This window comes from Staurois parvus, unplaced genomic scaffold (assembly GCF_062004578.1).
Source record: "Staurois parvus isolate SC_StPar_1 unplaced genomic scaffold, SC_StPar_1.0 ptg000425l, whole genome shotgun sequence".
In the NCBI taxonomy this organism is placed as follows: domain Eukaryota; kingdom Metazoa; phylum Chordata; class Amphibia; order Anura; family Ranidae; genus Staurois; species Staurois parvus.
In genome coordinates, this window is record NW_028318221.1 from 4,412,499 (window position 1) to 4,428,460 (window position 15,962).

Here is a 15,962-nt window from a genome sequence, read left to right on the forward strand (position 1 = left end):
CACCACAGCCCCGCATTCCCCCTATAAGTCACTGATCGCAACCATTACTAGTATAGAAAAAAAAATTCCAGTATCTATACCGCCATTTGCAAATGCTATAACTTTCACGTAAACCAATTAATTTACACATATTGGGATTTTTTTCAGCAAAGACATCTAGCAGGATACATTTTGGCTTAAATTTATGACGAAATTTGCTTTTTTTAAATTTTTTTACTGGACATGTTAAAAAGCAAAAAGTCAAAAATAATTTCTAAAAATTGTAGGTCTTTTTTTCATAGCGCAAAAAATAAAAAACACACAGGCGATCAAATACCACCGAAAGAAAGCTCAATTTGTGGGGGAAAAAAAAAAGACATAAATTTTATTTGGGTGCAGCGTTGCATGACCGCGCAATTGCCAGTTAAAAATAACGCAGTGCCGTAATGCAAAAAATGGCCTGGTCAGGAAGGGGGGTAAATCCTTAGGAGGGCAAGTGGTTAAACCGTTTACTCCAAATGCTAGAGTGGCCATTTAAAGATTGAGATCATATCCTCTTTTTAAGCCTCTCTTCTCCAGGGTGAATAAGTTTAATGTTTGCAGTCGTTCCTCATAACAGAGGTCCTCAGACGCCTCAGGGATTCCTATCGCCTGGGACGTTTGGGGCGATTGCTTCTGTAACAGCGTATATCCAGAGATGGACGCGGTTCAACCATTTTGGCTTCAACTTCCATCTTGGCAAAGGGATTAACCATCCTGACAAATATATTTCTCCCTCATTCTTCCCCCCTCCCTCCTTAGAGAGGCCCAGCAACATTTGGCCAGTATGTGTGAGAGTTGGGAATGTCACAGGAGGGTCATAGGAGCTATAAAGCCCCCCAAGGGAGCCAGGGCCTCCCTGTCTAAGGAACCTGCAAATTGTAACACCTCGTAAGAGATAAGGCAAGCTTTCCCAGGAGTTGAAAGAGATTCCAACCGAATAAACCTAACTAAGCGTAGGTGACAGAATCAGATCAACACCTTTCAAAATCCATTTCTCCCCTATGTCTCATATCTTGGAATTTGAGAGACTTACATAAAAACTGGACATATCGTCAGATTGGCCACGAGAAGGCGAACAGTTTGATAGGTCACTCGTATTGTCTCGGATACACAGGAAAACAGAGAAGTAGATCTCGTGAACTGTACAGTTTATAATTTCATAATTCATATCTAATCAATCCTTAGACGTGTCTGCATAATAATCTACCTGCGGGTTGAATGTCACTTGTGCAGCTGGAAAGTTATGGGCCAAAATATGAGTTATGGGAGATTTTGGCTCTAGTTGAGGTATCCACCCATACCTCCACGCCCTAAGCGAGGTATTGGTCCTTGACTTCAGAGACACCCCCTGCTGGGAACTACAAAATAGGCTGTCAGGCCTAAGAGTTTGAGTTGAAGACGTCTCCCACTTTAACATCAATACCACCTGGGGAGACCCGTGACCTTTTGCTCTGAAACCTGGATCTGCTAACCAAGGACTTTGGCAAGTACCTTAACCCTTTCACCTCTCTCTGATATCTCTTTGCTGTGCTGTTAGTCTCTGTATGTTTATATATATATATATCTTAGTTACATCTTTTCTGTAAATATTTTTATTGCACCCGTTTGACCTTTTAGTAATAAATCTTTCCTTCTGAAAGTGTTGAACTGTTTCTATAGCGCTTTATTGCAATTTACGAATTCCTGCCTCTAAAGAGAACGCTACTGTGTTTGTTTAACTCTCTGCATAATCGGCCTGCGGTGACCGTATTATGCAGATGATTATCTCAACCATTATAGTGTTTTAGCTGATATTGCCGAGTTTCCTCTTTCTCTGTACAAAAAGGAGGTGGTGGCAGTGTGAAGGGTTAATTGCGTAATTAACCTGACCCAGTAAAAATCGCTCAGGCTGTCGGTACATCAATTGTGGTCCAATTAGCTTGAAAATCGTTGTGCAGGGTGCAGCTGGGTGTGGCATTGTTACGCACGTGACATCGCGGTTTTAGATCAGCTAGTCCTTCGGTCACGAGTTTGGTGAGAAGGTCTGGGGTCTGACACCGCTATCGGGACAGCTTCCACACAGTGCCAGCCTCTCCGCCAACTCCCCGTGAGGTTTCCCAGGCACCGCTTGCCCATCTGCAGGCCAGGCTCGCCATCGGCTAGAGGGAAGGGAGAAGAGCGGACAAGTATGCTCCCCTCCCCTTCTTGTGCTGACCCAGAAGTGACGTTACGATGTCACTTCTAGGTCCCCATTGAGAGATTGTAATGCAATCCCCGGGAAAGAATGTAATATGGTGCGATTACATTCAGCGGATCACAGGGGAGACATGCAGGGTCTTTTAGACCTTGGATGTCTCAAAGAGAACCTGTATTTTTTTAATTGTAAAAAACTAAAGCTACACCCAAGCACATACCACCCCCCCAAAAAAAATATTGAGGCCCCCACATATATGCACATACAAACGTAAAAGCACACGCTAAGGCCCTGGCCCATCCTTTCCTGACAAGCAGCCAATCGTGGTTCATCACAATGCAAGGTCTCCCCCTTGCAGGAGGAGATAAAACAGCACAATGTTAAAAATATTACACGTTTAAGTCGCCATAAAGCCTCCTTTGTTTTTAAAAGCTCTGAAATTCCTAAATCACCTCTGATTTAGATATGATTTTGGTTACTTTTTTTTTTTTTTTTTATCTGGACAAGTAGATTGTCATGAGGGACAAGTAGATTGGGGCCTGATATAGTCCCTCGACAAGTAGTTTTTTAAAAAATCTCCACACCCGAGCCCCCTTACTAGCTTTGTTGCCTTTATCTGGGACCCTCCAGTTCAAGCACATCCTTCCCACAACTGAACTACATACTCAAGATGTGAACGAACCAAATTTTTGTAAAGTGGTAGTGGAATTATATTTTTATTATTATTTCAAGATAAGGTGTCTGCTAGCCTTTCCTACTGCCGCCTGGCATTGTTGTCATCTACTAGGACTCCCAGATCCTTTTACATCTTTGACTCCCCCATTGGTTCTCCTACCGAGTATGCATGCATATTTTTGGCTTCTAAGTGCATTAGTTTAGATTTCAATATTAAATTTCATCTGCCATGCACTGGGAAAAATAATTATTTGATCCCCTGCAGATTTTGTAAGTTTGCCCACTTACAAAGAAGGGTCTATAATTTTTATCATAGGTGTATTTTAAATGAGAGAGACAGAATATCAACCAAAAATCCAGAAAAAACACGATACAAATGTTATGAGTTGGAGTTCAGTGAGTAAAGTAAGTATTTGATCCCCTACCAACAATAGTTCTGGCTATGTGCTCATGTGGTACACAGATTAGTCCAATCAATTTAAGAAGGTGCTCCTAACGACAACTCGTTATGTGTATAAAAGACACCTGTCCACAGAATCTCATTCTTCCATTCAAACCTCACCAAGACCAAAGCGCTGTCAAAAAGACATCAGGGACAATATTGTAGACCTGCACAAGACTGGAATGGGCTGCAAGACCATCAGCAGGAACCTTGGTGAGCAGGAGACAACTGTTGGAGTGATTATTTGCAAATGGAAGCTTGAGGTGATTGTAGCCGTATTAGTGCATTTGCGAAAGAAACAATTGAGTACTGTCCGTGATACTTTTTTTATTTGCACTAACATACAATTTTGAGGACAAGCTTTCGGGGTATGTCCCCTTCTTCAAGGTCCAAGCAGTACTATACAAATCACAAAGTTTCAGCAGAATATTAGAAGGGATGAAAAAAAAAAAAAAAGAGGCTGGAGATAAGAGAAAGCAAAAGCGAGGGGGGAGGGAATACTATACTCACACAGAGGCAGTCATGCTTGAGGTGATAAAACTGTTGGATAATGGTTGAGGAATCCCATGTCCAAATTCAGGCCGTTATCTCTTGTGTCAAATAGAATTATCATTCTTAGTTCAAAAGTTTTTCTTTCCTGAATGGATTTGAAATTTCCTTTAAGAACTAAAATATTGAGGTCTCCCATTGTGTGGCCTGGTTGTGCGAAATGGTGTCCCACAGGTGTGCAGAGGTCATCTTCTTTATGTTCCTTGATGGTATGTTTGTGCAAATTCATCCTTGTTTGCAACTTCTGTCCTGTTTCGCCAACATAAGATCCTTTGCTGCATTTTCTGCACTGGATAAGGTACACAACATTACTGGAGGTGCAGCTGTATGATCTGGAAAAATTGAAGATCCCTTTTGAGTGTCTGACACTTTTTGATGGATTGATTTGGTTGCACAGTTTGCAGCGTTTTCTATTGCATGGTGTGCTTCCATTATTTGTGACATCTTGATCAGAAGGAAGTTTCCTATTTATTAGTTTATTTCTGAGGTTGGGGGGTTGTCTGAAGGCTAGTATTGGTGGTTGCTTTAATATTTCTTTGAGAGTTCCATCCTCTGTTATGATGGGTTGTAAATCTTTGATTATTTTTCTTATCCCTTCTAGTGCTGGGTTGTATGTGGTTACTAGAGGTACACGGTTGTCTGTTTTTTTTCTCTTTGTACTGAAGTAGGTTTTCCCTTCGTGTTCTCAAGGCTGTGTTTATGCTGGTGTTGATAGTTTTGTCCTTGTAACCTTTCTTATGGAAGGTGTCTGCTAGTGTCCCGAGATGTTTATCTCTGTCTCTTGGGTCAGAACATATTTCGGTGGTATCTAATGGCCTGTGTATGATGGCACATTTCATGTGTTGAGGGTGGAAGCTGGAACTGTGGAGGTAGTTGCATCTGTCAGTAGGTTTCCTGTATATTGAGGTGTGAAGCGTATCATCCCTGATGTATACTGTGGAGTCTAGGAAGTTGACGTGTGTGTTTGAGTATTACATTTTTAGTTTGATTGATGGATGAAAAAAGTGTTGATCAATGAGTAAAATTGTTTTAGGTTTTCTTCACCTTCTCTCCATATGATGAAAATATCATCAATATAGCGATAGTATCTGTATGGTTTTTGTTCCATGCTGTTCAGGAATTTTTCCTCCAGGTCAGCCATAAATAAATTGGCATATTGGGGTGCCATTTTACTTCCCATCGCAGCATATCAAACATGACTGCCTCTGTGTGAGTGTAGTATCCCCCCCCCCCCCTCGCTTTTGCTGTCTCTTATCTCTAGCCTCTTTTTTTTTTCATCCCTCCTAATATTCTGCTGAAACTTTGTGATTTGTATTTGTATAGTACTGCTTGGACCTTGAAGAAGCGGACATACCCCGAAAGCTTGTCCTCAAAATTGTATGTTGGTGCAAATAAAAAAAGTATCACGGACAGTACTCAATTGTTTCTGTCGCAAATGGAAGAAATACAAAATAACCCATCAATCGTCCTTGGTCTGGAGCTCCATACAAGATTTCGCCTCATGGGGTAAAGATAATCAGATGAGAAAAGTGAGGGATCAGCCCAGAACTACACGGGAGGAGCTTGGGAATGATCTCACAGCAGTTGGGACCACAGTCACCAAACAAACCATTGGTCACACAATATGCCACCATGGACTGAAATCCTGCAGCGCCCGCAAGGTCATGTTTTGCTTGGAGATCAAATACTTATTTTACTCACTGAACTGCAACTCAATTTATAACATTTGAATCGTGTTTTTTCTGGATTTTTGGTTGATATTCTGTCTCTATCATTTAAAATACACCTATGATAAAATTTATAAACCCTTCATTTCTTTGTAAGTGGGCAAACTTACAAAATCTGCAGGGGATCAAATAATTATTTTTCCCACTGTATAGTTGCCCAGCACTCTATTTTGTATTTCAATGTTTTTATTAATTTATAAACAGTTTAAGACAGGAGCAACAAAACACGCCCACGCAGGGGCTATCAATTGCACATAAAAATGCCCAACACTCTATTTTAACTAGGTCTACTAAAGTTTCAGTATCCTATTCTAAAGTTCTCGCCCTGTTTGGCTTTGTATCATTAGCAAACATGTCGATTGAACAATTTATTCCAACCTCTTTATTATTTATGAACAAGTTTAACAGAACTGGTCAGAGGATAGAGCCTTGGGATACCCTGCTCACAACTCCAGACCATTCCGGAAATATGCCTTAAGAAAGTCTACATACAAAAAGGTCCACAGGTCTTTCTTTATCCTAATTACAGCTCACCTCCTCATAGAATGTTAAAACGTTGGGCTAGCAAGAACTGTTCATAAAATCTTTTGGTGACCACTAATGATACTACTACCATCAGCAAAATCTTGGATATGGTCCCTTATTACTTTTTCCAAATGTTTACATGCTATTGATGTTAGGCTGACTGGTCTGTAGTTTCCTGGGCTATACTGTATCTTGACCCTTTTTTTGAATATTGGTATCACATTTGCTTTTTACCAATCAGCTGGTACCATTCCAGTCAGTAAGCGGTCCTTAAAAATTAGGAATAATGGTCTGGCTATAGTTCTTTGAGCTTTGAGTACTCTTGGGTGTAAGCTATCCGGTCCCTGTGATTTTTTCAAGTTCGGTTTCTCTAGTCTTTTTTTTTTATCATTGGTCTCTGTCAGCCACAAGGGTACATTCATATACTGTTATGAACATTATGGTCTTTTAATATACCTCTCATTTTCCTCCGTATAAGCTGAGAAGAATGTATTTATTACAGTTTCCTTTTCCCTGACATTTGATACCAACTTCTCCTTATCCTTTATTGGGGGGGGGGGGGGATGGCGGCAATATGTTCTGACCTAGCTTTTTTACTAATTTATTTGAAAACCTTTTTGGGACTTTTTTTTTTTTTTTTTTTTTTTTTTAACTGTCTTCAGCAATGTATCACACAGCATTTGCACAGCCATTTATCAAACACAAATTTTTAGGAAAAGCTACACTAAATGAATTTTAGTGCACATAAACACAATAAAATACCCATTTTTAGGCAAAATTGATAAATACTAAATCATGTCAAGATTTATTCTTGCCCACGCCTTTGAAATAGCAACAAACTACAGTACCTAAAATTGTCCAAAGGCTTTTAAAGCGTCACCTATGAAGTTATCAGTTTAGAATTAATTATGACTACATACGTATTTGCATTTGGGTGTATACGTGGGTGGACAGGGATGCCTTAACATTTTTTTTAAGATATTTTTATTTTTTTATTTTAAATTTAACTTTTCTGCTATCACAAGGGGGATCTTTATAGAGACATTGTGTAATTTTTCTCACCACACTTAATTTTCGACTGAGGAAGACCACGAGATGCTCCTTTTCATGAATGTCTAGTGATAGCACAGCTCCCACAAGGTCCCACATCAGATGCATTTATCTTAACGAAAAATGTCTTTGAGAAATTTGAAACTGTTAGGGCAGGATATTGACACAGTGGACTAGAGTTCTAGGAAGGCCTTTTAGGCATCCGTTGTCCACTTAACCATGACAAAGTCTGACCCTCAGTCAGATCAGTCAACTGCGCTGACGTTTTTTGGGTAGTACACTATGAGAGTTCACTTTTTTTGCCGAATATCTGAGGAACCACCAGATCGTTACTCTATGAGTGTATGGGAAGATTCTTGAGAGGAATGGTGTATTCTGAATCATTCAGGCCGAGCATTCACATGTGAGAAAAATCTTTTTGGAATTACCAGATCATTATTCTACTAGTGTATGGGAAGATCCTTCAGAGGAGTGGTGCATTCTGAGCAGTTTATGCCGAGCATTCACATGTGAGGCATATCTTTTTGGTGAGTGAGACACATATAGGATGAGCACGAGAGATGATTGCTCACGGAGTGGGATACTCTTATTTTTCCTGTACAACTGAAATACGGCTATTCATTTATTCATAATAGGTGTGGGTCTTTTGCATGGACTTTCTTATGACCTTTATGGTTTGATGTACTGTATTTTCAGTATTGCTGTAGTGCCTTCAGAAATCTATTAACATTATTTGATTTCTTGCGAGTTACTTATGCATTTACAAAGGAGGCAGCAGGAGCTTTTGCACAGATATAGATTAATTGGTTATTTGTTATATGTTAATACTGACTGAGATGTGTATTCATGTTAATTTTCACAGCGCAGTGTTATTAGAAGTCTATTGAGATGTGATACGTGCTTCAGTTTTCTTAGTTCCCAGTTGTTTCCCCAAAATATCATTATGGGCCAGATGAAGGTCCTTTCGTGTATACAACAGTTGACCAACAATGTTTTCCCAAACCTCAGTAACCCGACAGAGTAAGTCATTGCTAGCCACAAAATTAGGCCATTGCCCTGGGAACACATCCAGATCAGAGAGGGTAGGACTAGGAGGTAGTCTCCTCATCATTTGGCATATTTATAACAATGTCCTCTGAAGGTCAGGGGTCTTTTCTGCCCACCAGGTAAGACCCCTTCTTCCCCACAATATCCCACCTATTAATATCACTTTTGTGCATGTGGGAATCCACTGCAACACTGGAAGTGGTGGAGCTCCTGGGGACCTCTCACAGAACTGTGGGATTCTGCCGAATCCCAAGTGGAGAAACCTTGCTCTACACACACTGAAGTCTGAAGCTTGTCTAAACAATTCCTTACAATGACCATATCAAAATGGGGAGAAAGAAAAACCTTTGTACAGTGGCTCATAATTGGTTAAATTAATTTTGTATTTTGAGAAAAATCTGGGAACTATCATTGTTGACAATCTAAACAAAATTCTAGTAGACCAGCTGTCACAGTTTTCCTAAGCAAAAAATTTTGCATATACAACTTAAAATAGGAATGCACCAAGCAAAGTTGGAACTTGATGTATATTTGCTTCAGGTTAAAGTAGTAAAGTCAAAGGACTGCTGAATAACTAGCATTTTTAGAAGTTGAGGTCAATATTAGCAGTCTGCATACTTCTCTCAGTAAAAATTTCCTAAAGATCTGACGTATTTTGAAATGTTTGTTTAAGAAGTGTAAAAAAAGTACTTTTTTGGTCCTTATAACCATTAACAGAGTCAAAGAGCAAAGGATGCGATTTGAGAATATTGTCCCAGGTCTCTCTGGTAATACAGACCACATCTCTTAAGACAACGATAATGGGAAGGGGAGATATATTCTGTATTTCTTAAGCACTTTCTGTCCAGGAAAAACAACACTGCTCCTCCAGAGAAACAGTATTTTGGGTGTTGTCCCCTGAAGATATGAGATGCATTACTAGCAGCACCACCAAGTGAAAAAGTAAAATTGGCCTGAAAAAGAAAACAAACACTGCCCCAATAAATAAATGACTGGTAAGCTGCAATTGTCTTTTTATTTTTTCATTTTTTTGGGGTGGAGGTGGGTTAAATATGCTGTGATAAAAAAAATTATTCTGCTTATTATACCTAGAGCAGACATTCTACCCAGCTTCAGTTTGGAGTAAAATGGAAGCTACATATGCTGAATAGTACATTGAATACCGGTACTGATATGCAACAACATGCTACAATCATTATTGTGGATCAAAAATAAGAGACACACAAAAAGTACCTACTCAAGGGTAAAAAAACTAATTTTAAATGAGGCCTTTTTATGGCTAATTTGGACTGCTACAGAGAAAACAGTATGGTGCTGCACAGTAGATCAAACAAACATTTTTAGAAATTAGAAGAGAATGGGAACAGCAAATGAATGAACAATTCAAATAAAATGTGGCACACTTATCTCTATCAAAGTCAATATACCTTTAGTGATGGTATATGCACTTGTCTTTTTTGTACAGTCGCAGAGGTGGTTTTTGATGCCATGCCAGTAAAAGTTCGCATCTTGAGAGCAGGTGGTGAACCACTATGTGCTGATACTGGGCTCTTCCCCTCTGCATGAAATAAATAAGCAATCAACACTAGAAAGCCAGTAAACAAAGTCATGAGGTATTTGAAGGATTACCTTTAAAAAGTAAAAAAAAAATCAAATGATTTACATTTCTGAAAGTTTCTGTTCTCTTTAATGAATAATCATCTGCGAAAACAGAAGTGGGTGGGAGATTGAGTAGCAGCAGTCTGTTTGTATTGGGTAGTATAATAGTGGTCTACGACAAAATAAGTCCCCCCAGTGACTTATTCATCATGGTGATTAATTATGGTTGAAGGATTGTCTCTTGCCTCCTATCCAGTGTAGGAATGTGCTCAGGCAACAACTATCTTACACTAAGTTCACACCTAAGCGTTTTCTGCCGCATTTTACAGAAACGCAGTACAGTCCATTTAACATGATTTCCTATGAGACAGATTCACATCTCTGCGTTTTCACCCGGTGTGTTTTTTGGAAAGGGTCATGGACTTTTTTAATGCAAAACATTGTGTTTTTGATTCTATAAACTTCAATGGGAATGCTGCAGAAAAGCATGTATCGTGCTTTTGCTGCATATTTGATGCGTTTTAAATCTGCCTAGAAAACTATGAAGAAAAAACAAAACAGCAAAAAACGTGGCAAAAAAGCAACTGCAAAAATGCAAAATGCAATGCAGAAACGCATCAAATGCAACCTGCATAGGTGTGAACCTAGGGTTAAAGAGTTTTCTCTAACTGCTGTCTCCAAGAAAGGGAATTGAGGTAAATCTACAGCATATGCTATTCTAAACATAACATTTTGACAGTTGATACACTTTAAATTTGCTAGTCTACAATATAATCAATAAACGGGAACTCACCACCAGCTAGACTAAAGTTAACATAGCAAATTTAACATTTAGTAAATAAAAAGTACTTGCAGCCACAAAAGGTTATAATCAACCAATATTTAACATTAACAACTAAAGCAGTCACAAACTTAAGCAATTTAATCTTATCATGCAATTAAAAATGTAAGCAGTTATCTGTGAAAACTACACATCAAAATGGTCGCTATTTATACCCAGTGACATCAAAGAGGCAGCAAGTGTTTCAACCTTTCCTGCAAAAGTCAGCTTTGGTTCTGTCCCATTTTGCTTTCCAATGCTCACTTTTAGTCAAGGACACCACTCACATTAACCTATTTGTGACCAGGAGTCACTGATGCCTAGGCGAAAATTTTGTAACATCAGCATGTGTCAACTAACTTGACTATAATTGTGTCACTAAATTGTCTAATTAAATAACTTTTACATTTTTTATTACCAATGTTTATAAATAACTTAAAAATAAACATATATGTTTATAACTTTAAGGCTCCATTCACACTTATGCGACTTTGGATGCAAAGTTGAAGCCCATGTATTTCAATGGAAGCCATTCAAATGTATTCGACTTAAAGGTGCAGAGACTTTAAAAAGGTTCCTTCACTACTTAGATGCAACTTTCATTGAGTGCCATAGACTGCAATGTGAACTTTCAAAAGTAGCATGAAAGTTGTATCTTAATGTTAACAGTGCGACAGTTGTGCAACAGCAAAAACCAAAGTCAACAGCCAAAAATAGCATCCATGTCGCACCCATTCAAAGTTGCAATGGAAACTGCATGACTTTGGAGTAGCACAATTGTGAATGGAGCCCAACAGCTTCAGCCTGCCAGCTACATCAGTAAAAATACCTTCCTCTGCAAGGCACAATAAGACCCAGTTCACATATATGCAAATTGGATGCATTTTGAATTGCATCCGATCCACGACATGTGAACCAAACCGGCTTTCTATGGAGCCGTTCACAAAATGTGTGGACCAGCCACAGTACGATTTTAAAGAGAGTCAGATATAATTTTTAGTCCGGTTCAGGTGCATTTTCCAGTGTTACACACTTTAAAAATTCACACCTGAACCCCTGAAGAAAATCGCAATGGATTCTTTTTACAAATTGCACTCAAACAGGCCCTGCACATTTGTGCACACAGTCCTACAGTTTAGCCAGGTGACTTGCTTGTTTGTAAACGAAGAAATGCGATCTCTAGGACTGGCTGTCATAGTATTCTCATGATCAAGAACCATGGTGTGTAGTACAGAATTAGCAGCCAGCATAGGAGTCAGCTGAAGTGGTTGTAAAGACAGAAGGTTTTTTACCTTACAAACATAGTTGCGCAGAGCAGGATGTGACTGTGCCTTACAGGCTTTTAAACAGTATAGGCAGTTATTTTTATTGTTTTACACAGCTATACCTGCAAAAGGGGCCAGCAGGAAGTGACCTATCAGAACTTAATTTTCTGAATAAAGTTTCACTTTAAGTGGTGAGTTTACCACTGCATTCTCAGAAGCTGAAGTGTGTTCCACTTGTTTAATGTGGTAATGAACCCAGAACCAAAAATTTTATATATTGCAGCTTAACATTAGATGTGGAGGCTGTATTAGTTTTCTTTTTAGTTTTTTTTTCCCCTTCTGTTTTCACCTGGTGACCTGGCCAGTAACACCGCCTGTATTAGAGTGCCCCAACTCTGGATAAAGAAGCAGAGGGGGCATGGCTGACAGCAGCATTGTCTGTATAGGGGTGAGGGAGAGTAGTGTTAAATGTACTTGCAGATTTAAATATACTAACAAATTGAAGACAAACTCCAGGACACACTTTATAATCAGTTAAAGCAAATGTTTTTTTTGCTTTTGTGGTAAAGGTTTTAAAAACTGACCACTGTAAGCACCCCTGTAAGTGTTAAATGGTTTGTCTCATCCCTCTAATCTGAGCTTGTCCTTTTGAAAAACAACAGACTGCAACCATCACATCTAAGATTTGGTAAGCTGCAATATGATACATTGTTTGCTTTTCGGTTTAATAGTGCTTTAATTTTGCTTACATAGTCTTATTTCCATCATTCTTATGTTGCTGATCTCTTTGTTACTTTGTTTTCTTTTAGTACATGTACTATACATTATATATTGATATCCAAAGCTTCACGTTTTTGCACTTTGCTTAGGATATCGTTACACTTTATGATACATTTTCTATTGAAATAGGCGTTGTTACAGGCAATATGTAACCTTGGTGTTATCAGTAGTTGTTTATAAAGACCTGGGTTTTTACACTTTTTAAATTCTCTCTCCCCCCACCAAGGGAGGCTTTCCATATTTGAATTTGAGGAGTGTGTATACATTTTGATAATGTTTTAATGTTATTTAATATAAACCTTTTGCTGAAAATGACATTTTCAGTATCATAAAGAGATTTTTTTTTTTTTAATTGATCAAGCGGTTTCTCAATATTTATAGAGATTTTTTTCTTCTTAAAAGAACTTTCAAGCCCCACATCACAAAGGTTACCTGCTTAGTTTAGTGGAGGAGGAACACTAACTTGCCTGATCCTCCACGCCCCCAGCAAATGGTGCTCCCCCATGTTCTGGCAGTGGACTATCTCTCAGCATCAGGATGTTGAATGCAGGGCTATGGACTCTGCATTGGCCTCTGACATTATGACCTTCAACTGGTGGAGCATGGGGGAGACAATGCTGCAGGGTCCAGTCTAACAGCACAAAGGATCGGGTAAAGTAGATCCTTTTAATGTTTCCTAGACTTAAAGGAATTAACCCCTTACAGCGCAGGCTCACTTGCAGGGGATAATATTTAGGTTTCCGGATTTGGGCTTTAAGAATTGTTGTTTTACTCCTGGTTTGAATACTACTAGTTTTTAGACAGTACTGGGTGCTACATAATTTAAGGATTACTGACATGTCAAAAACACATTTAAATTCCAGTTTACCTGGCAAAAGCGATTGAAAAGTGTTGGAAGAGCCTGGCACATGAGCAATTCGTTTTGCTTCTCCTGGCAAAGACAGGGGGGACTTCTGAGCACTGCTTTTCAGCTGACTGGATAGCTGACTGGATTGCTGACGAGACACAAGTTTTGCCGCCTGCTCCTGTGCCTTCTGAATTCTCTGATAACAAATCTCTTGTGGTGTGGGGCGGCGATATTGATGGACAATCTGTTTACTGGATATATCAGCCTGGTGGAAAAAAAAAAAAAAAAATTGCTAGCAAAAGTTGGATAGATTCTCTAAACAGAATTTTGGAAAGATGGTCATTGAAAAAATTTAGTCCTGCATGGTTAGTCAGTTGGTTGATTTTGTAGCAACAAATCATTCATGCCAGCTATTAACAGTGAATTGTAGATGGCAACATAAATCGCTATACGTAGTCACTGCCAATTTGTTACCAAAAAGTGATTTAACACAGCTACAGGACAAATTTGTGCTACGTGATTGCATTAGCAATCACTTCTACAAACTACTTTCCTTCTGAAATTTGTAGCCAAGTGATAGATGTCAATGCACTGTGAATGGTTATCAGCAGCATGAAACACTATACAAGATTAACCGCTGAGGGACTTGGTGTCACTAGAAGAACAGCCATTCTACAGAAAAGAACTGCAATTATTTTATATTGTGATGTGGGTTGAACTGGATGGACTTGTGTCTTTTTTCAACCAGACTAGCTATGCAACTGAACTTTTGCAAGAAAAAAAAAAATGTAAAAAGATGATGAAAACTGCACATAAACTGGCTGTCTTACATGGCCCTTACCGAGATACTGTACATTTAAAAATGTGTTAATATTTTCAGTCAAAACAAATTTGTTTTTCATAAAAACTCAATGTAAAGAAGAAAGGTCAGACCAATGAAAAGTAAGACAGTCTTCTCTGTATACCTGAACCATGCCAGTAATTCAAAGTATTTAGGCAAGTGGTATGTCAGTATTATCACACAGCAGAAGCATTTCAGAAGTCAGAAATTACAACCTCTGTGTTTCTCTCAAAGCCAATTTAATGCAGCTAAAAATTTTTTGAAAAAAAGTACATTGGTGATAAGAATTTAATGCATGTACTTATGCTCCCTGAACAGTGTTGTTGATTTAAAAATACTGTTCAGGGAGTGTGTTGGACCCTGCACTCTATGTGAGCAGTAGTCTAGCTCTCCAGTGTTCCAACACAGGGCAGGTTTTACATTTTTACACACAGGCAGTTGGGGGGCAAAAAAAAAAAAAAAAGATAATCCATATTCTTTACTTGTTATGAATCACGACTGTGTAAAAAGTAAAACAAAAATATGAGGCTTTAACCACCAGAAAGTTTTACCCCGTCATGACCAGGCCATTTTTTGCTATTTAGCATTGTGCTACTTTAACTGGTGATTGCACATACAACTCTGTACACTGCTTCCTTTTGGTGGTATTTCATCACCACTGGGTTTTTTAAATATATATAAATGAAAAAAGACCAACATTTTTGAAAAAAAAAAAATATATATAATTTTATCTTCTGCTATAAAACCTATCCAATATAAAAAAAAATCGAATTGCTTCATATATTTAAGCCAAAGTGTATTTTGCTACATGTCTTTCGTAAAAAAAAAAATCCCAATAAGTGTTGATTGATTTCTGTGGAAGGTATAGTGTCTACAAACTATGGTATATATGTACTGGAATTTTTTTTATATTGCGTTACTAGTAATGGCGGTGATCAGCGACTTATAGTGGAGCTGTGATAGTGCAGATGGCTATCTGACACTACCCAACGCTGGCTATACAAAGTCACTTTACTATTAAACTGGCTGGGAAGGGGTTAACATCTTAGAGTAATCAAGTGGTTAACTGTATGCCTAACAAGTGTTGATGTGCGTATATATATATATATATACAGTCATGGCCGAAATTGTTGGCACCCTTGATATTTCTCCAGGAAATCATGTATTTCTCACGAAACGTATTGCATTAACACATGTTTTGCTATACACATGTTTATTCCCTTTGTGTGTATTGGGACAAAACAAAAAAAGGGAGGAAAGAAAGCAAATTCGACATAATGTCACACAAACCTCCAAAAATGGGCTGGACAAAAGTATTGGCACCCTTTCACAACTGCGGATAAATAAGAATGTTACAAGCATGTGATGCTCCTGTAAACTCACCTGGGGCAAGTAACAGGTGTGGGCAATATAGAAATCACACCTGAAAGCAGATAAAAAGGAGAGACGTTCACTTAACCTTTGCATTGTGTGTCTGTCTGTGCCACACTAAGCATGGACAACAGAAAGAGGAGACGAGAACTGTCTGAGGACCTGAGAACCAAAATTGTGGCAAAATATCAACAATCTCAAGGTTACAAGTCCATCTCCAGAGAACTAGA

General features: G+C 38.6%; 1 protein-coding gene across 4 annotated transcripts in view; it reads right to left on the minus strand.

Annotated features, from left to right (window-relative positions):
- Positions 1-15,962, minus strand: part of REXO1 (RNA exonuclease 1 homolog) — a 140,064-nt gene that overhangs the window by 78,265 nt on the left and 45,837 nt on the right. For all 4 annotated transcript variants that reach the window (XR_016314201.1, XR_016314202.1, XM_089687455.1 and 1 more), the window contains exons 4-5: positions 13,542-13,785; positions 9,637-9,767 (exon numbers count right to left, since the gene is read on the minus strand). Coding sequence is in view for 2 of the 4 variants with exons in the window: in XM_089687455.1 (XP_089543581.1) it covers positions 9,637-9,767; positions 13,542-13,785 (375 nt within the window). In the remaining 2 variants the exon portion in view is untranslated. The remainder of the gene's footprint in view (positions 1-9,636; positions 9,768-13,541; positions 13,786-15,962) is intronic.